Source organism: Ruditapes philippinarum, unplaced genomic scaffold (genome assembly GCF_026571515.1).
Source record: "Ruditapes philippinarum isolate M1 unplaced genomic scaffold, ASM2657151v2 ctg2994_1_1_1_1, whole genome shotgun sequence".
Lineage (NCBI taxonomy): Eukaryota > Metazoa > Mollusca > Bivalvia > Venerida > Veneridae > Ruditapes > Ruditapes philippinarum.
Genome location: NW_026853819.1, coordinates 92,447 through 115,021, shown reverse-complemented (window position 1 = coordinate 115,021; position 22,575 = coordinate 92,447). Strand labels below are relative to the sequence as shown.

Below are 22,575 nucleotides of genomic sequence, written 5' to 3'. Positions count from 1 at the left end.
ACAAGACATGTATACTTGGTAAGGTTTGAAGTTTTACACTTGGTAAGGTTTGAAGTTGACAAGGATAAAGGTCAAGATGCCATAGGTTAGAAATTGATTTTTCCACTTTTCTACATAGTTTGACAGTTTGTTTCAATGTCTTTTATGTGTTACAGAGTGTCCATTGGTATCAACGGTATTCTTGTAAAGGAGGAAGTCAATTGCCTATGCATAGAACTGGTTTGATCCTGACTTTGAATGATGCACTTATAGTCATATGTCCCTCTTTGTAATTATTAATTAACTACAAGAATTGCTAGCTTATACTGTGCAGAATTTGATTTTTTCATGCAGTTTAATTTATTCGGGAAGTAGTGTCTCAATTAATTAAGGCTTTATTGAAGATGTTTGATGGCAATATGCAAGTGTTGCATATTTTTCACTTCACTATAATACTTTTTTTATGTAGCATTCTAAAAGCTTATCTAGTCATTTTCATCATTAGTGTGCTATATAAGAGATAATGACTTGCCTCTAGCATCAGTATAGAGTCAGACCAGCCTGAAAATATGAGCCTTCTGACCAGGCTCTATACTGTTGACTGCTCGATTTATGATTTGATATGAGCCGTTTCATGACAAAACCAACATAATGCGTTTGCGACCAGCATGGATCCAGACCAGCCTGCGCAGTCTGATCAGGATCCATGCTGTTCGCTTACCAACTCTATTACATGGCTACTATTATAGCATGGGTCCTGATCAGACTGCGCTGATGCACAGGCTGGTCTGGATCCATGCTGGTCGCAAACCCATTATGTTGGTTTTTTCGTGACACGGCTCATATATGAAAGGAGATCTGAATTTTAAGATGGACAAGTTCATTATACAAATTTAGCAGGGTAAGGTTCGGTAATTATAATATATTATAATACATCAATGAGATGTATTAGAAATAAATAATGGGTATTGTTTTGATACAGCTTTATTTCGCTGTTGTAAATAGAGGGGGCTTAAATACACATTATATTATATAGGTCACACTGTAAAAATTGACCAAAAACAAGGTTGTTTATTCACGCATTAATGTATTAATATCAGATAATTAAGCAAAAATTCCTTTTCTATTTATAGTATTATTATAACAAAATTAGGTAAATGCCTATGACATTTATTTATTTTGTTTTACAATATTAAGAAGATAGTAAAATTAAGCTTTTGAAATTTTCTAAAACAGATGTCAATGTTATCAGGGTCAGTAAGGTCATGAAAAAGTTCTTGAATTCATCATCAGGAAATGTTTTTGAAAATTTAAGTATTTTTGCTTTGTTCCAAACCGGACAAATTGGAAAGTTTATTTGCTTGGGCATTAATTTATCTGCTTTTAAACAATGGTTAATTGACATATTTAAAATTAAGAAGTATGTAATGACCAGCATGTTTTGTACATCAAACAATAATATGATTTATCTCTGAAAATCCACACTAGTACTTTAATTCTTCATTGATTTATCCATTTAAACCTTAGTATTCTTTTATATTGAATAGTGATATTTGCTGTACTACGCATTTTTTATATTGTTTACAATAGATGTGAGTATGTTACTTTTTTTACTGACTCATTTATGTTTTTTTTATCTCACCTGAGCACAATGAATGTGAAGGGTGAGCTTTTTTGACCACACATTGCACTCAATGAAGGGAACATAATTGTTATCTTATTGCATTTGAAAAATATTATGCTAAAATCTTCAACTCTGTAATTGTTCACCTTGTTTTGAAATAAGTTTCGTGAAAAATGTGTATGAGTGTCCCTAAGATACACACAGTGAAAAGTATAAATTTTGTTTTTCAATATTCATACAACATTATTATTTAACATATCATAAAGATATGTAATAAATATACAAAATTAATGGATAATATTATCATGAAAAATATAAGATTCACTTGTCAGTTGTCATTGTTACTTATGATTTTGAAACTGTTTGCAATGAAAGTTATATTTATTATATTTATTATGATATGATTGAGACTAGCTATTATATGAGTACAAATATCTTGATCTAGGTCTTGTACATTGTATTTGGCTTGAGTGGATTTTGCTCGGCTAGGATCACACTAAGTGTAAAGTGCTGAGTGTGATCCGGCCTAGTGAATTCCATGAGAGCTAAATGCTAGTGTATTGTAAGATTCTCATATAATGAATCTTTTATTATTTACCACCTGGCACTTTTATCTTAATTTACTTATTCAGTGGTTATGTAAGTTGTCATTACGTCAACAAATGTCGTACAATATCGCACTTGTATACAAGATGGATTTTCTTTCAGTTACATCTTATTTATCCATGTAACAGTTTATTTATTAGAATATTAACTGGTATGTAATGAACTACCCTTTTGATTATTTGATTTGGGTTATTTTATAGTCATGCCATATATGTAATATGGTACCTAAGGTTGTATTGTACCTTTCTCTCTCAAGTTGCTTAATGTTTTGATATTTAGGTAATTCCAATGAACTTTTTTGCTTACAAAATTATAAATGAACTGTTTTGCTTACAAATTTCAAATTGAACTGTTTTGCATGATTTTTTTTTTTTTGCTGATAAATTAATAGTCATTCTGCCGAACAGTTAGCACTTAACAGATGTATACATATAAATATACATATTGGCAGGTTTACTTAAATGACCAGTAGTTGCTTTGTCACAATACAGTAGTTTACTTACTTGATATACATGTATTTACATTGAATTTCTATGCATATTCATAGCTTGATTGACTGTAAAGTTTATAAATTGACAATAAGAACATAAATTATACATACATGTATGTTAATATATGGTTGCAAGTTGGTTGTGAAATCCCAGTGTTGTATTTAATTTTCTCTATAAATAATGTGAAACAGAGATGTTTATAGTTGATTTAAATATTGACTGTCTCTCTTTTTTTTTTTTTTTTTTGGTGTGCCTTGCATGTTTTGTGAATAAAGATAAAGCAAACTGAGTAAATTTATGTTTAATTTATAAAAAAGAGTAGATTCAGGAACTCCACTCAGGTCAAAAACCATAAAAACATAAAATTTGTACTTTTTACATAGATCAATTTGGGCACTTAATACAAAAAGATATGCAAAAGATAATTAAGAAATGTACTCAGAAATAAATTAAAAATCGTATTTTGTGCTATTCTTAGCTCAATTTGCAATGGTTTTCAAAATTTGGCCACTTTACACAATTAAGTTAATTATTCTGTACAAATGGTGAGAGCTAATGATCTGCAATTTGCACAAAAGTTATTAGTCTAGAACTTAAACAAATGGAACATTAATCTCAAGAAGTTATTTCTAGCCCCAACTTGTCATATAACCTCAGTGGAGTCCCTTTAAAGGTGCAGAGAGTCTGTATAGAAATTTAAGAATAATCAAGACTTGATGAAATTCTACTGATAAACATGAATGAAGGAAAATAGATACATTTGAGCCGCCTCATGACAAAACCAACATAATGCGTTTGCGACCAGCATGGATCCAGACCAGCCTGCACATCTGCGCAGTCTGATCAGGATCCATGCTGTTCGCTATCAATTTCTCTACTTGTATTAGGGTTGGTAAGCGAACAGCATGGATCCTGATCAGACTGCGCGGATGCGCAGGCTGGTCTGGATCCATGCTGGTCGCAAACCCATTATGTTGGTTTTGTTGTGACACGGCTCATTTATATTGTCTTGATATTTTTTTAGGTAGATTTGTATATTATTTATAATTGTTGGAGATCTTAGTCAGTGTTGATAGTAAGGGTAGGAAGAAAGGGATACCAGCTTAAATTATTAGTGAATTGAATTCTAAATCAGCCGTTTATTTCAATCAAAATGTATCATTGAAGAAAATCAAAAATTTCTGTAGAGAAAGAAAAATTGTTTTTTTAAAAGGAGAATAAACAGCTCACTAATTATACAACAAATGCATTTTATTTACAAAGTTATGTACAATGTAATGTTTTGAATTATAATTCTTGGTTATTTAAAAGAGTTTTTTCCCACAATTCTGCTGAATTCTGTTTTTCTATATTACACAATAGATGCAAGAAACCTTATTGTTGTCTTTTTTGTCAGCTTCAAACAGACTTGTATTCATTTTCTTGTTCTCTTCCGCACTTCGTATATCTTGCAGAAAATAAAATTTCTACGAAGCAGCTTATATTTGAGCGTTTAGAAATATTAAAAAAGAAATTTTGTTACTTCTCTTTGCGTATCATTAACTTTGGCCTTCAGCTTTTATTTTTTGTTGTTTCAAGTTAAGTATTTCAGTAATTTTATCTTGGAAAAGTGCATCATGTCACTGTTAGGCCATCTTCAAAACGGTGTCCTGAGAGCTAATTATAATGCATCGGTGACATTTGTTTCTAAAAATAGAAGATAGGGAAACCAGTTGTTCATTTTTACTAATTTACATATAAGAGACCGTACCTGTAGATTAGGGGTACCAAGGGGGTTCCTTATTGTTTATATATTTTATCAACAGCAAATTTCATTTTCCTCTAGAATAGCTGAAGGGTACTTCAAAAAGTCTCTCTTTCTTTAATGGCATTCATATCCCTTATTTATTTTACAATTCTGTCATGCTCAACTCTTTCAGTGCTCCATTGACAAACATTTGCCACATGAACAATCTATGTATCATGTGTATAGACATTTAAAACATTGCTTTAATTTTATATATTCTACTTTGTTTGTGAACAGATTCACATTTTTTCTGCAAAGTTTTATGAACAAATTCTATTTTTATTTCTGCAAAGAATACAACCTACTACATACATTTCTTATTCCAGATATTTGATTTTAATAAAGATCTTGTGTACGGTGGCATTTAACTTGGCTTTAGTGACCGTTGTTCTTATAAATTATTTGTTGTTTTTTTTGCCATATCTTTCATAAGTTATTAGCATATCTATTTACTTGTGTTTTTAGAACACGTTCATGTGAATCTTTATATAATTAAGTTAAACATTGCTGCAACTGTTGATAATGTAAATGTGCAATTTGCCTTAAGAAAAAGATGCATATCTTTCACTTTTCAGTATTTTTAAAACTTTATGCAAACTTGTGTTAAAAGCGTTGTTCATTTTTCAAGCTTATTCTATAGTTTGAGCTGATAGAATTCGTGTTCACAGTAAACATCATTTGAACATATAGTTCAAGCTCATTAATAGTTCGTATTCATTATGTAGTTCTCGCTCATTTCATAGTTAAAGCTCATTACACAATTCAAGGTCATTACATAGTTCAAGGTCATTACATACCTCAGACTCATTTTCTTATTTAAGCTCATGTGCAGACTCATATCCTAATTCAAGCTCATTTTATAGTCTAGACACTATAATTCAGGCTCATTTCACAGCTAAATCTCATAACATGATACAGTCTCATCTTATAGTTTGGACTCAAAATTCATGCTCATTACATGATTTAAAGCTCATTTTTTAGGTCAAGCTCATTTCATAGATCAAACTTATTTCATAATTCAAGCTTATTTCATAGTTCAAACTCATTTCATAATTCAAGCTCATTACATATTTAAAGCTCATTTTTAGGTCAAGCTCATTTCATAGATCAAACTTATTTCATAATTCAAGCTCATTTCATATTTCATTCTCATCAGGTAGTTCATGCATTTTTCGTACATCAAGCTCATTACATATTTGGAGCACATTTCAAAGTTCATAGCATGATTGAATCTCATTTCATAGTTCAGAATCATTGCGCAATATCATTACACAGTTCATGATCATAGCTTACTGAAGTTCAAGGTTACTGAAGTTCATGATTACTGAACATCAAGGTGATAAACACATTACAAAGTTCAAGGTCATTTTATAGTGGAAAAACCATGCTTGTTTTCTATTGTTTTGTGAACAGTGAATCATGATGTATTTATACTGTGTCTATTTTGTAGTAATGTCAGATTGAAAATAAACAGAGGTAATTATATGTGTTGAGTCTATTTATATTTTTATAATCCACGAATATCTGACGTTTTGTTATGCAGAAATGTGCAAAGTTCATGTTAATTATTTAAACAGTCCAGGGTAGCTTACACCAGAAGGGGTTTTAATACAGCAGGAGCTTGCTTGCAAATATTTTTTTCTCATTCAGAAACAAGAGTGCTATGATGGTCTTACATTACTCTCCTGAGACGCATTGTCAGAAAATGCCATAATGCTCCAATATAGGACATTCAGGGGCATTTCCATTTGGCCATAGAGACACGATTTCATATCATTTAGAAGGAATTCAAGTGAATGCATTACTGTTTGGACGTTTTAAGAATGGACCTTTCCAGAGTTTACAGTTTTATGTAAATTGGCTAACTTGTTATCCAATTGCAACACGGATATAATACAAAGTCAGTGGTTGTCTGGTTGACTTGGTTTGCACAAAAGAACACATGGTTGTGTTTGTGATACTGTTTGTGAGCAGTTGACCTAGCAATGAATGGAAAAGGTGTGGCTAAATGTTCCGCTACCAAAAACCGGAAAGGTCCATTACTTGATGATTTATATTCATGTTTTACATTCCGGTAACATACATATACCTATAAATAAAACACCAACGAAAACAAAAGTCACGACATTTGTAAAACGATTAACTTTATATTTATCAAAAATAAATCATATACTTAAAACACAAAAAAGATTTACTTCTTTAACAATTTCGGAATGGATCATTTCATTTTCTGTCATTTTTAATTCCAAAACAAGCGAGAATAGAGCGAAATGCGTTGGTGAAAAATCCTTTCTTTATTTTCTTCTTCTTCGCCAACTCATTTCTGATAGCATCTTGTAGTAACTTCTCACTGATTTGCCAAATGCTAGTAGATTGTGACTTTGGGCAGATATCTGTAATGTTCTTGTGTAAGTTGGCATGTTGAATATATTTCACAGTTTGGTCACCTGACGTCTGCTGCTTTGTGAGTTGGCACTGGATGTCGTCTGCTTCTCGATTGTCCCTGTTTAACATTAAAAATATATAACGACTTTTATAAAAATGCAATATAACTGTTTAGAAAATTTGCATAATAAATTATGAGATGCTAAATATTTAAGAATAAAAGAAATCATTGGTAAATCATTCTTCTTAATCTTAAGCAGAAAAGTGTTCATTTCATATATACACATGAAAAAATGATGGTCATTATTTAACACTATGAGGCAGACAAAGAAAAAGGTACATCTATGCAAGCATTACTTACCTTTTTAACTTCGGTTGGCAGTTTGATGAAACATCTTCTGACACTTTTGTACCATTCCATGGAGAAGCGGGTACTTTGGAAGTTTTTCTGTCATTTCTGTTTGTATGTTGATTGTAGTCATAATTATCGTCAAGATACATCTTCAACTCTGGAAAATAAGAGACGATTTAAAGCATAATGCAACGTTAGATTTAAAAATTACTCCGCACTTGATTATACTAATGATGTGAAAATGCATTGGTCGCAAAGAAGTACCAGTTACACAATAAACATATAATCTATCTTGTAACATTTTTATTTTGTAAAATCTTTGAAATCGAGTTCGATAATAAAATATCATTACAATGCCATACTTTTACACAGTTTGATATAAGTCACTACAGCAATTGTGAAGTGTCTTAATATTTTTGTAACTTCCCGAAAACCTGTACGTAGTACGTTATCAAAATTAGTTATTAAACAATTTATTTCAAATTAATTTACCATAAGCAGACTGGTTTCTTATTTCAGCTCTAGAGTTATTATGTCCGGTTGTGCGTCTTTTGCGCTGTGCAGCTTGACCATGTTTTTGTGGCATCGACCTCCTCTGACCTTGTGGTGGTAAAACGCTCTTACTTCGCCTTTTCTTCTGTGAGGTCTTATCATCTGCTGCTAATGTAACGAAAAACAGAATGTAAAAATCTAGTGAACAACTTTATGATGATGCAATGTTCTATTTGATGTACCTCGTTGATGGGAGGGAACCGAACATTTGCTATTGCCTTGTAAGGCAAATTATTACTAAAATGTTATCAAGTTTTATAATATCTGCAGAAATTGTCCAATAAAATTCTTTTAATTAAGCATTTGATACACAATCTAGACCGGACCAGTTATGAGAATTTCTTAATCTTACCTTTTCTTCGATTTGTCAATTTTCTTTGGGAATCCTGTCTTCTATTTGTGCCACATAAAGACTTTGCCCTTTTTGATGAACAAACTTTGTCCATTCTTGAGTGAGCTTTGTAGTCGTTTCTAGATAATCTGTTCATTATTCACTGTAACAAGATTTTTATATTAAATAAGTGTGCTCGCAACAAATCAGTTTGTTCAACATATTTGATTTATTTGAAAAAAAATGTTGTCAAAATTAGAACAGAAATCATAGTTTCACTTTTTCAAAACTACACATTGATAGTGGCAGAATATTTTGTAGTTAAGGTGTCTTTTTCTAAACCTTTGAAGAGATGGTGATGAAGTCATAAACCATGTGAGGAAGCGGACTTTGGGAATGGATCGAATTAATATTTTATCACAAACGAGCTTAAATAAATAAGATAATTATAACTTAATTAGTTGTGTAACATTTCGAAACACTTTACTGACCATTACATTCGGTAAAACCTATCAATAAAGAAATTAAAAATAATGATATTAAAAACCGCATCTACATACCGTTACGTGTTGATATCTTATGTTGCGGAACGTCGTTTCTATGACACGTTACGTCAGAAAATTAATGATTACGTCATTACAACGTTACTGACGTGATGAAAGTAATACAGAATGGGTCTGACATGAGGTATCTATTAATCAATTTTCTTAATCGTTGATTTAATTTCACTTTACATTATGGCGTTACCGACATTAATCTGAATCATTAATTTTCCTTGCATAGGTTCAAAGAAATTTGTATAAAATAAACAATTTCTAATTCGTAATATGTAAATTACAATGTGTGTATTTAACGTTAAAAAACTCGGAAAATTCATAACCGCGAAAGCACTGAATGGCAAATTTGAATACAAAAGCGAAAGTGGTTAATAGAGCTGCCATTCTGTAGAAAAATATTCGTCCTGAAGAAAAATGACCTGCGTAAGGTATAGAATACTAACATCAATTAATCTGCTCTATTTCAAATGACCTGTTAACTATCGGAAGCTTCTGTTGTTGTCGCAATATTAATACAACATTCTCTTTGACAATTATCTGACCATGACCTTTCTGTTAATATACTTCGTTCAGTCATAGAAATTCTATTTATTCCTGAACAATTGCTGACTTAATTTGTTTTTAGCTCACCTGTCACAAAGTGACAGGGTGAGCTTTTGTGATCGCTTTTCGTCCGGCGTCCGTCCGACCGTCCGTCGTCCGTCCGTAAACTTTTGCTTCAAATGACATCTCATCATAAACCACTAAGCCAATTTCATTCAAACTTCACAGGAATGTTCCTTTGGTGGTCACCTTTAAAAATTGTTCAAAGAATTTAATTCAATGCAGAACTCTGGTTGCCATGGCAACCGAAAGAAAAAACTTTAAATATCTTCTTTTAAAAAACTCAAAGAGCTAGAGCTTAGATATTTGGCATGAAACATCTTCTAGTAAGTGTCTACCAAGTTTGTTCAAATAAAAGCCCTGGGGTCAAAATTGGCCCCGCCCCAGGGGGTCATTGATTTTCCCTATATACATATAGTAAAAACTTAAAAATTCTACTTTTAAAGAACCCATGGAGCTAGAGCTAAGATATTTAGCATGAAACATCATCTAGTAAGTGTCTACCAAGTTTGTTCAAATAAAAGCCCCGGGGTCAAAAATGGCCCCGCCCCAGGGGGTCATTGATTTTCCCTATATGCATATAGTAAAAACTTAAAAAATCTTCTTTTAAAGAACCCATAGAGCTAGAGCTAAGATATTTAGCATGAAACATCTTCTAATAAGTGTCTACCAAGTTTGTTCAAATAAAAGCCCTGGGGTCAAAATTGGCCCCGCCCCAGGGGGTCATTGATTTTCCCTATATGCATATAGTAAAAACTTAAAACATCTTCTTTTAAAGAACCCATAGAGCTAGAGCTAAGATATTTAGCATGAAGCATCTTCTAATAAGTGTCTACCAAATTTGTTCAAATAAAAGCCCTGGGGTCAAAATTGGCCCCGCCCCAGGGGGTCATTGATTTTCCCTATATGCATATAGTAAAAACTTAAAACATCTTCTTTTAAAGAACCCATAGAGCTAGAGCTAAGATATTTCGCATAAAACATCTTCTAATAAGTGTCTACCAAGTTTGTTCAAATAAAAGCCCTGGGGTCAAAATTGGCCCCGCCCCAGGGGGTCATTGGTTTTCCCTATATGCATATAGTAAAAACTTAAAAAATCTTCTTTTAAAGAACCCATATAGCTAGAGCTAAGATATTTAGCATGAAGCATCTTCTAATAAGTGTCTACCAAGTTTGTTCAAATAAAAGCCCTGGGGTCAAAATTGGCCCCGCCCCAGGGGGTCATTGATTTTCCCTATATGCATATAGTAAAAACTTAAAACATCTTCTTTTAAAGAACCCAAAGAGCTAGAGCTAAGATATTTAGCATTAAACATGTGCTAATGGGTGTCTACAAAGTTTGTTCAAGTAAAAGCCCTGGGGTTAAAATTGGTCCGGCCCCGGGGGTCATTGATTTTCCTTATATGTGTATAGCAAGAACTTAAAAATCTTCTTTGAAAAACCCAAATAGCTAGAGTTTAGATATTAAGCATGAAACATCTTCTAGTGAGTGTCTACAAAGTTTGTTCAAAAAAAAGCCCTGGGGTCAAAATTGGCCCGGCCCCGGGGGTCATTGATTTTCCTTATTTGTGTATAGCAAAAACTTAAAAAATCTTCTTTGAAAAAACCCAAATAGCTAGAGTTTAGATATTAAGCATGAAACATCTTCTAGTGAGTGTCTACAAAGTTTGTTCAAATAAAAGCCCTGGGGTCAAAATTGGCCCCGCCCTGGGGGTCATTGATTTTCCTTATATGTGTATGGCAAAAACTTAAAAATCTTCTTTGAAAAACCCCAAATAGCTAGAGTTTAGATATTAAGCATGAAACATCTTCTAGTAAGTGTCTGCAAAGTTTGTTCAAATAACAGCCCTGGGGCTAAAACTGGCCCCGCCCCAGAGGTGTCATTGTTTTTAACTATATGTGTATAGTAAAAACTTTAAAAATCTTCTTTTAAAAATCCCCATGAGCTAGAGGTTAGATTGCAGGAAACATCTTTTTGTGGGTGTATACCAAGTTTGTTCAAATAAAAGCCCTTGGGTTAAAATTTTGGCCCTGCCAAAGGGGGGGGGTCATTGTTTTTCATTATATTTGTGTAGTAAAAACTTAACATCATGAAACATCTTCTAATGAGTGTCTTCCAAGTTTGTTCAAATAAAAGCCCTGGGGTTTAAACTAGCCCCGCTCCGGGGGCCTAAATACAGGTGAGCGACTTCAGGGCCATCATGGCCCTCTTGTGTCATTGTTTCGTATGTTTTTATGATAAAATAAATTGTCGTTTGATTATAAAAAGAAAAAAAATCCTGAAAGCTATTTAAAGTGCTGTCTTAACTTGCAGACAAAATGCACTACATGAACAAGACACATTAACACACTATTTATGCAGGGAATACAACTCACTACACGGACAAGACACACTGGACACTATTCATTCAGTGAAGATAACTCACTACACAGACAAGACACACTAGTCACTATTCATTCAGTGAAGATAACTCACTACACGGACAAGACGCACTGGACACTATTCATTCAGTGAAGAAAACTCACTACATGAAAAAGACACACTGGACACTATTCATTCAGTGAACATAACTCACTACACGGACAAGACACACTGGACACTATTCATTCAGTGGACATAACTCACTACACGGACAAGACACACTGAACACTATTCATTCAGTGAACATAACTCACTACACGGACAAGACACACTGAACACTATTCATTCAGTGAACATAACTCACTACACGGACAAGACACACTGAACACTATTCATTCAGTGAACATAACTCACTACACGGACAAGACACACTGAACACTATTCATTCAGTGAAGATAACTCACTACACGGACAAGACACACTGAACACTATTCATTCAGTGAAGATAACTCACTACACGGACAAGACACCCCTGACACTATATATTCAGTGAAGATAACTCACTACACGGACAAGACACACTGGACACTATTTATGCAGCGAATACAACTCACTACACGGACAAGACAAACTGGACACTATTTATTCAGTGAAGATAACTCACTACACGAACAAGACACACTGGACACTATTCATTCAGTAAAGATAACTCACTACACGGACAAGACACACTGGACACTATTCATTCAGTGAATATAACTCACTACACGGACAAGACAAACTGGACACTATTCATTCAGTAAAGATAACTCACTACACGGACAAGACACACTGGACACTATTCATTCAGTGAAGATAACTCACTACACGGACAAGACACACTGGACACTATTCATTCAGTGGAGATAACTCACTACACGGACAATACACACTGGACACTATTCATTCTGTGAAGATATCTCACTACACGGACAAGACGCACTGGACACAATTCATTCAGTGAATATAACTCACTACACGAACAAGATACATTGGACAATATTCATTCAGTGAACACCACTCACTACATGGACAAGACACACTGGACACTACTCATTCAGTGAAGATAACTCATTACACGGACAAGACACACTGGACACTATTCATTCAGTGAATATAACTCACTACACGGACAAGACACACTGGACACTATTCATTTAGTGAACATAACTCACTACAAGGACAAGACACACTGGACACTATTCATTTAGTGAACATAACTAACTACAAGGACAAGACACACTGGACACTATTTATTTAGTGAACATAACTTACTACAAGGACAAGACACACTGGACACTATTTACTCACTTAACATAAATCACTACACGGACAGGACACACTGGACACTATTCATTTAATGAATAGAACTCACTACAAGGTCAAGACACACTGGACACTATTCATTTAGTGAACATAACTACTTAAAGGACAAGACACACTGGACACTATTTAATCACTTAACATAACTCACTAAACGGACAAGACACACTGAACACTATTCATTCAGTGAAGATTACTCACTATACGGACAAGACACACTGAACACTATTAATTCAGTGAAGATAATTCACCACACGGACAAGACACCCCTGACCTATATATTCAGTGAAGATAACTCACTACACGGACAAGACACACTGGACACATTTCATTCAGTAAAGATAACTCACTACACGGACAAGACACTTTGGACACTATTTATTAGTGAAGATAACTCAATATAAGGAAAATGACTCACTGGACATGATAATTTTTTTACAAATAACTCACTACACGGACAAAACACACTGGACACTATTCGTTCAGAGAACTTAACTCACTACAAGGACAAGACTCACTGGACACTATTCATTCAGTTAACATAAATTCCCCCCCCCCGGGGCAAAGAAATAACACTTTCATTCTTCTTCTGTGAGGATATCTCATTACCTGAAAGACGGACGGAAAATTTTTTTCATGAATTTTAATCCTACCACGGACAAGACACACTGGACACTGTTCATTCAGTGAACATAACTCACTACACGGACAAGACAAACTGGACACTATTTATTTAGTAAACATAATTCACTATACAGACAAGGGACACTGAGTACTATTCATTCAGTGAAGATAACTCATTACACAGACAGGGACACACTGGACACCATTTAATTCAGTGAACATAGCTCAGTACACGGACAAAACATGCCGGACACTATTCCTTCAGTGAAAATAACTTACCATACGGACAAGACACACTGAACACTATTCATTCAGTGAATATAACTCACTATACGAACAAGATTCATTGGACACTGTTCATTTCTACACGGACAAAACACACAAAACACTTTTCAATTTTCAAATACAACTGACTTCACGGACAATATACACTGGAAACTATTCATTCAGTGAACATAACTCACTACAAGGACAAGACATACTTGTCACTATTCATCCATTGAACATAACTCACTACATGGACAATACACACTGGACACTATTCATTCAGTGAACATAACTCACTACATGGACAAGACACACTTGACACTATTCATTTAAAAGACATGACTCACTACATGGACAATACACTTTGGACACTATTCATTTAATGAAAATAACTCACTACCTGAACAATACACACTGGACACTATTCATTCAGTGAACATAATTCACTACATGGACAAGACACACTGGACACTATTCATTTTATGAACATAACTCACTACATGGACAAGACACACTGGACACTATTCATTTAATGAACATAACTCACTACATGGACAATACACCTTGGACACTTTTCATTCAGTGAACATAACTCACTACTCAGACAAGACACACTGGACACTTTTCATTCATTGAACATAAGTCACTACACAGACAAGACACTCTTGACAATATTCATTCAGTGAACATAACTCACTACACAGACAAGATCCCTGGACAATATCATTCAGTGAACAACATAACTCACTACATGGACAAGACACTCTGGACACTATTCATTCAGTAAACATAACTCACTACATGGACAAGACACACTGAACACTATTCATTCAGCAAATATAAATCACTTCACGGACAATGCACAACATTCAGTGAATATAATTCACTACAAGAACAATACACACTGAATACTATTCATCTAGTGAACATAAGTCATTACATTGACAGGTCACACTGAAAACTATTCATTCAGTGAACATAACTCACTTAATTGACAGGTCACACTGAAACTATTCATTCAGTGAACATAACTAATTACATTGACATGTTACACTGAAAACTATTCATTCAGTGAACATAACTCACTTCATTGACAGGTCACACTGAAAACTATTTATTCAGTGAACATAACTCACTTCATTGACAGGTCACACTGAAAACTATTCATTCAGTGAACATAACTCATTACATTGACAGGTCACACTGAAAACTATTCATTCAGTGAACATAACTCACTACATTGACAGGGCACACTGGACAAATATGCAAAGGACATGTTAATTATTTAAAGTCCGTCGTAGCTTACGTCAGAAGGGGCTTAAATACAGCAGGAACTTGTGTGCAAACATTTTTTTCTTATTCAGAAACAAGAGTGCTATGATGGTTCTACACTATTCACTCGGGATATATTGCCAGAAAAGGCCATCGTGCTCCAAAAGAGGATCATGTCATTTGGTAACATTCAGGGGCATTCCATTGGACCATATAGACATGATTCATATCATTTAGAGGAATATTTATGCCAGTAATTCAAACCAGTTTTCAATGAATTCATTACTGTTTGGACGTTTTAAGAATTACTTGATGATTTATATATTCATGTACTGGTAACATACATACCTTTATATAAATTAAACACCAAAGAAAACAAAAACCACATTTGTAAAGCGATTAACTTATATTTAACAAAATAAATCATATACTTAACACACAAAAAAGATTTATTTCTTTAAGAGTTTTCGATGCTAGCTCATTTCATTTTCTATCATTTTTAATTCCAAAACAAGCGAGAATAGAGCGAAATGCTCTGGTGAAAAATCCTTTCTTTATTTTCTTCTTGTTTGCCAACTCATTTCTTATATCATCTTGTAGTAACTTCTCACTGATTTGCCGGGTGTTAGTAGATTGTGATTTTGGGCAGATATCTGTAATGCTCATGTCTAGGTTACCATGTTGAGTAGATTTCACAGTTTGGTCACCTGACGTCTGCTGCTTTGCGGGTTGGCAATGTGTGTCGTCTGCTTCTCGATTGTCCCTGTTAAAAATTGAAAATATAAAACGACATTTATAATAATGCAATATAACTGTTTGAAAAATGTGTATCGTAAATTACGACATGCTGAATATTCCAGATATAAAAAAATCATTGGTAAAACAGTTTTCTTACTCTTAATCAGAAAAATATTCATTTAAAATATACACTTGAAAAAGTGATGGTCATTGTTTGACACTATGCGGTAGACAAAGAAAAATGTATATCTTTGCAAGAATTCGATACCTTTTTAACTTGGGTTGGCAGTTTGATGAAACATCTTCTGACACTTTTGTATCGTTCCATTGAGAAGCGGGTACTTTGGAAGTTTTTCTGTCATTTCTGTTTGTATGTTGACTGTAGTCATAAATATCGTCAAGATACATCTTCAACTCTGGAAAATAAGAGACGATTTAAAGCATAATGCAACGTAAGATTTAAAATTTACTCTGCACTTGATTATACTAAATGTGAAAATGCATTGGTCGCAAAGAAGAACCAATTACACAAATAACATATGAATCTATCTTGTAACATTTTCCTTTTGTACAAACTTTGAAATCCGGTCCGATAATGAAATATCATTACAATACCATACCTTGCAAAACACTTTTACAAGTTTGATATAAGTCACAGTATCTTAGTATCTTAATATTTTTGTAACTTCCCGAAAACCTGTACGTAGTACGTTATCAAAATTTGTTATTAAACAATTTGTTTTAAATTAATTTACCATATGCAGACTGGTTTCTTATTTCCGCTCTAGAACTATTATGTCCAGTTGTGCGTCTTTTGCGCTGTGCAGCTTGACCATGTTTTTGTGGCACCCACCTCCTCTGACCTTGTGTTGGTAAATCGCTCTTACTTCGCCTTTTCTTCTGTGAGGTCTTATCATCTGTTGCTAATGTAACGAAAAAACAGAATGTAAAAATCTAGTGAACAACTTTATGATGATGCAATGTTCTATTTGATGTACCTCGTTGATGGGAGGGAACCGAAAATTTGTTATTGCCTTGTAAGGCAAATTATTACTAAAATGTTATCAAGTTTTATAACATCAGCTGAAGTTTCCTTTTTAAAATGTACAATAAAATTCTCTTAATTAAGCATTTGATACACAATCTAGACCGGACCAGTTATGAGAATTTTTTAATCTTACCTTTTATTCGATTTGTCAATTTTCTTTGGGAATCGTGTCTTCTTTTTGTGCCACATAAAGACTTTGCCCTTTTTGATGAACAATTTTTGTTCATTCTTGAGTGAGCTTTGTAGTCGTTTCTTGATAATCTGTTCATAATTCACTGTAACAAAATTTTTATACTCAGTTATTGTGCTCACAACAAATTAATTTATTCAACATATTTGATTTATTTGAAATATTGTTGTCTGAATAAGAACAGAAAACATAGTTTCATTTTTTCAAAACTACAAATTGAGAGTGGCAGGGGAAATTGTTGTTGCGGTGAACCTTTGAAGAGATGGTAGGACCAAGTCATACTGGAGTCAGACTTTGAGAATGGATCAATTAATATTTTATCACAAACGAGCTAAAATAAATATGATAATTGAAACTTAATTAGTTGTGTAACATTTTGAAACACTTTACTGACCATAAAATTCGGTTAAACGAATTAATAAAGCAACTCAAAATAATGATAATAAAAAATGCATCCACATACCGTTATGTGTTGATATCTTATGTTGCGTAACGTCGTTTCTATGACAAGTTACGTCAGCAAAATTTGATTATGATTACGTCATGATTACGTTACTGACGTGATGGAAGTAAAGCATAATGGGTCATCTATTTATCAATTTTCTTAATCGTTAATTTTAATTTCATTTAGCATTATGGCGTTACCGACATTAATCTGAATCATTCATTTTTCTTGCATAGGTTCAAAGAAATTTGTATGAATGTAAACATTTGTAATTCGTACACATAATTATGTAAATTTCAATGTATGTATTTAACGTTAAAAAACTCGGAAAATTTATAATCGCGATAGTACTGAATGGCAAATTTGAATACAAAAGCGAATGGCATGGTTAAAGTTTGTCACCAATAGAGCTGCACTTCAATAGAAAACTTACTCCTCCTGAAGAAATTGACCCGCGTAAAGTCATATGGAATACTGACACCAATCTGCTCTATTTCAAATGGTCTGTTAACGATTGGCAGATTCTGTTGCCTATTGGCAAGACACACTGACACTGTTCATGCAGTGAACATAACTAACTACCGGTACTTGGACAAGACACACTGGACACAATTCATTCAGTGATCATAACTCTCACATGGACAAAAGAAACTGAACAGTATCATGCTGTGAACATAACTCAATTCATGGAAATGACACATTGGACACAATTCCTTCAGTGAACGTAGCTCACTCATGAACACAACATACTGAACACTATTCATGCAGTGAGCATAACTCACTACACGGACAAGCCTTCAAGGCACACTGGACATTATTCATACAGTTAACATAACTCACTACATGGAGCCGACACACTGGACATTATTAATACAGTGAACATAACTCCCTACATGCACAATACACACTGAACACTATTCATTCAGTGAACGTTACTCACTACACGGACAAGACACACTGAACACTATTCATGCAGTTAACTTAACTCACGTCATGGACAAGACACACTGAACACTATTCATGCAGTGAACATAACTTACGTCACAGACAAGACACACTGAACACAATTCATGCAGTGAACATAACTCACTACATGGACAAGACACACTGAACACTATTCATACAGTGAACGTAACTCACTACATGGACAAGACACACTGAACACTATTCATACAGTGAACGTAACTCACTACACAGACAAGACACACTGAACACTGAACACAATTCATGCAGTGAACATAACTAATTACATGGACAAGACACACTGAACACTATTCATACAGTGAACATAACTTACTATACAGACAAGACACATTGAAAACAATTCATGCAGTGAACATAACTCACTACACAGACAAGACACACTGAACACTATTCATACATTGAACATAACTCGCTACGTGGATAAGACACACTGAACACAATTCATGCCGTAAACATAACTCATTACATGGACAAGGCACACTGAACACTATTCATACAGTGAACGTAACACACTACATGGACAAGACGCACTGAACACTTTCATACAGTGAACGTAAACTTACTACACAGACAAGACACACTGAACACAATTCATGCAGTGAACATAACTCACTTCACAGACAAGACATACTGAACACTATTTATATAGTGAACATAACTCACTACATGGACACGACACACTGAACACTTTCATGCAGTGAATATAATTCATTACATGGACAAGACACACTGAACACTATTCATACAGTGAACGTAACTCACTACATGGACAAGACGCACTGAACACTTTCATGCAGTGAACGTAACTCACTACACAGACAAGACACACTGGACATTATCCATACAGTGAACATAACTCACTACACAGACAAGACATACTGAACACTATTTATACAGTGAACATAACTCACTACATGGACAAGTCACACTGAACATTATCTAACATTAGCGCGCTTTAACGCTATGTTTGTACATAACGCAAAAGACGTCGCGTCAAAGTGTTATTACACTATATATTTTATTAAATATAGGATATTGAATAAGTGTAGATTTAATACTAAATTTATTGAACGAGTTGAAGAAAATCATATTATGCGAGCCCAGGCTTTGGCTTGCCCGGCTATAGACTACACGTGAAAATCAAATAAAAAACAATTAAAAAATATATAGAATTCAATACCTATCGATGAAATTTTAAGTGTCAGTTCTAGCTAGGCGCCACCATTTACAATGTAACTCAACAGCTCTGACTTTCCGCGTATGAATATTTTTTATTTTCTACTTTTACGTTGTTTTTTTTCTCAATATTGTTGTTTTAGTCTGATGCTGATTTTAAAAAAAATAAGTCAGTGTTCATGTAATTTACTTTTTTTGTTCGCATTTGTTACAATGTTACGAATGTGTTTCCTATTCTAATTAAAATCTGGGACCAAAAATATATTATTGTTCCAGTTAAAATAGACAAACCAGGGTATGAATTTTTTACAACTAACGCAGAAATATAGATAAATCTACATCTCTGATAAACGTTATTGCTATGACGAAACTGGTAATATCTTTTTCGAGATTTATATACTATTTGATGCACTCTGGACCATAGGCCTAACTTGTTTGCAAGATTTCAGATTATTCGCTCACTCCATTTTTCCAGTATAAGTGCAAAATGACCCAAAAATGAAAAGTGGTTAAACGCTTTTAACCCAAATCGGACAAGAATGACACAAAATCGCGGATTTATATATTACATTGTAATCAAGATCCGTGACAAAATAGAATTTATATCTAAATCAAATCTGAGTATATATTTTCATTATATAACTATAAATGAAATATTGAGAAATGTAAATGAAATTAAATGCTTATTTTTATTTTCGTATTTTCACTGTAAAAAGTATTTTAGTGAAACATATTTTCCGTGTTTTCACTGGTATCTTGCCGGACTACTTTCTTTTAAATCCTGCCAGTACACAAAATTTAAGACATAGTCTTCCAAATTGTAATTTAGAAATAGAGACAAATTACATAATAAACAGAAAAATTCAAGTTTTTTTCTATAAATACATGATTTTTTTTCATCTTGTGGCATGAAAATTAATCGCATTTCACTCGTGGCTACCGCCACTCATGAAATATTTATTTTCATACCACTTGATGAAAATAAATCCTGTATTTACAGAAAAAAACTTGAATATCCTCTATATATTTTTAACATTTTTTGGCATATTTGTCCGTTTTAAATGTCCATGCAGTTAACCTATGTTAGAATGTATTTTTTATGTGTTTAGGTTTTAGGACCTCAGTGGAGCTCCTTTAATTTTAATACCTTAACAAACTTATATATTATAAACCGTTTTTAACTTTTAGGCCCCATCTTCTTTCAATATTTCATTTTGATACCACTTCCAATTGTTCTTGCGCCTTAATGCTCGAATGACGAATAAAAACTGTTTCGCGCATGTCACGTGATGGTGTGCCAACCATGTTAACTTTTTGGTCCTTCCGAATAATCCAGGCGGGGAACAATAGTTTTTATTTTATATAAATACATAGCAAATTGAATCGTGTGACTAAAAAGAGATCGGAAAATGTTTTGCTGGCGTCTTTAACGGATTTGTGTAGTAAAGTTTTTTTTGGTGAGAATCAATCAGTGGTTAAACATACAAGATTGTCCCCGAGCGCTCAAGATTCATGGTCGAGTGATTTTCCATACACTTTACTGTTAGCTACATTTGCGCGAAGTTTGTGAGACGTATGTGACGGAAAAGAAAGTATGGGAGGTTTGGAATTGTTTCTTTTATTTTAGGACGTCGAAGAACTAAGTATCAATCAAAAATGTAAGTTATTTTAAATTTTATTAAAACTAAATAGCCGAAACGTAATATTATTACACATGAAAATCGGGAAATCGTTACTTTTTTTTAAGGAAAAAATGTAAATATTTCACAGAAAATCCGGGAAATGTTATTGTATCACATAAAATTTGTAAATTATCAAATAGTTTTCGTAGGTACAATTTGTTTGACTCAAATTAAATATTCCATGAATAAGGACTTTAATTATAACTTAGCGTGTATCATAAGAATTATACATGTTAAACTTTTAATTTTTCATGTGACGTTTCGATCATACTTTGACGTTTCGATCATAGTTAACGGTATTTTTGACCATTATGATCATTATTCATATTTACTTACCATTGTAGCCATCTATACTAAGTTAAAGTGGTAGCAAAGGGCAGATTACTGGTTTCAGCAATGTAGGAGTTATATATAAATCGTAATGCATAATTAAAACAGTGTTACAATATGTTGTGTGTGTTTTTTAACCGTGGCACTATATTATTTATTACTGTAAATAATTAGTTTTTAAAGGATGGTAATAACAATAATTTTATTTATTTCTTTCTACACTCAAAAGTCAAATGTTGAAAAACCAGATAATACAATAGCTAACATATGATTTTTTAACAAAACATTGTCATAGACAACTGGCTTATGATATAAAACAAAATACATATATGAATGCATATGAGGTCTAACAATGTATTGACACGGATGATTGACGTGTGATATGTAAAAATGATGGCCATGTTGATGACAATGTTGTTGTTTATGGTAATGTTAATGAAGATATCCATGGGTGAAACAATGATGATGAAACAATGATGATGAAATGACGTTGTTCAAGGTAGTGAGGAATCATCAGGTAAATCTAGTTATTTATAGAAACTAAATTTTTTAGAAACTAGTTATTTTTAGACAAATGAGTTTTAACTTTTCTTCGTAAGTTTTATCAGTTTCAGAAGATGAAATTTCAAAAGGAACCAATGAACTTGCAAGTAATCATACTATATCGGGCCATGCTTGTGGAACAAGGACAGCACACATTATTAAACGTAATTCAATTTACATTTGGAAAATTTGACATTATAAGAAATTTGATATACATATATACATGAAAATGGTATTATGTCAGTAACTGAAAATGCGTAGAATTACAAAAAAAAAATTTCTGTAA

At 33.3% G+C, this 22,575-nt stretch overlaps 1 protein-coding gene and 1 long non-coding RNA gene across 5 annotated transcripts; one reads left to right on the top strand and one right to left on the bottom strand.

Moving 5' to 3' along the window:
- Positions 1 to 764: 764 nt before the first annotated feature.
- LOC132738026 (uncharacterized) lies at positions 765 to 5,971 on the top strand. Its single transcript, XR_009626810.1, has 2 exons — positions 765 to 5,467; positions 5,575 to 5,971. It is a non-coding gene; the product is annotated as an uncharacterized LOC132738026 (long non-coding RNA).
- A 726-nt stretch (positions 5,972 to 6,697) lies between these two features.
- Positions 6,698 to 17,316, bottom strand: LOC132738023 (uncharacterized). Of its 4 annotated transcripts, none has more exons than XM_060725438.1 (4): positions 17,073 to 17,316; positions 7,716 to 7,883; positions 7,233 to 7,380; positions 6,698 to 6,989 (listed from the first exon to the last, which is right to left on the bottom strand). In XM_060725438.1, exons 1-4 carry the CDS (start codon positions 17,206 to 17,208, stop codon positions 6,710 to 6,712), a joined length of 732 nt encoding a protein of 243 aa, XP_060581421.1. In that variant the 5' UTR covers positions 17,209 to 17,316; the 3' UTR covers positions 6,698 to 6,709. The 4 variants fall into 4 exon arrangements, with proteins under 4 accessions (XP_060581421.1, XP_060581423.1, XP_060581420.1 ...); XM_060725440.1 differs by having other exon boundaries at positions 7,716 to 7,880; XM_060725437.1 differs by lacking the exon at positions 17,073 to 17,316 and adding an exon at positions 8,128 to 8,265.
- Between the last annotated feature and the right edge of the window lie 5,259 nt (positions 17,317 to 22,575).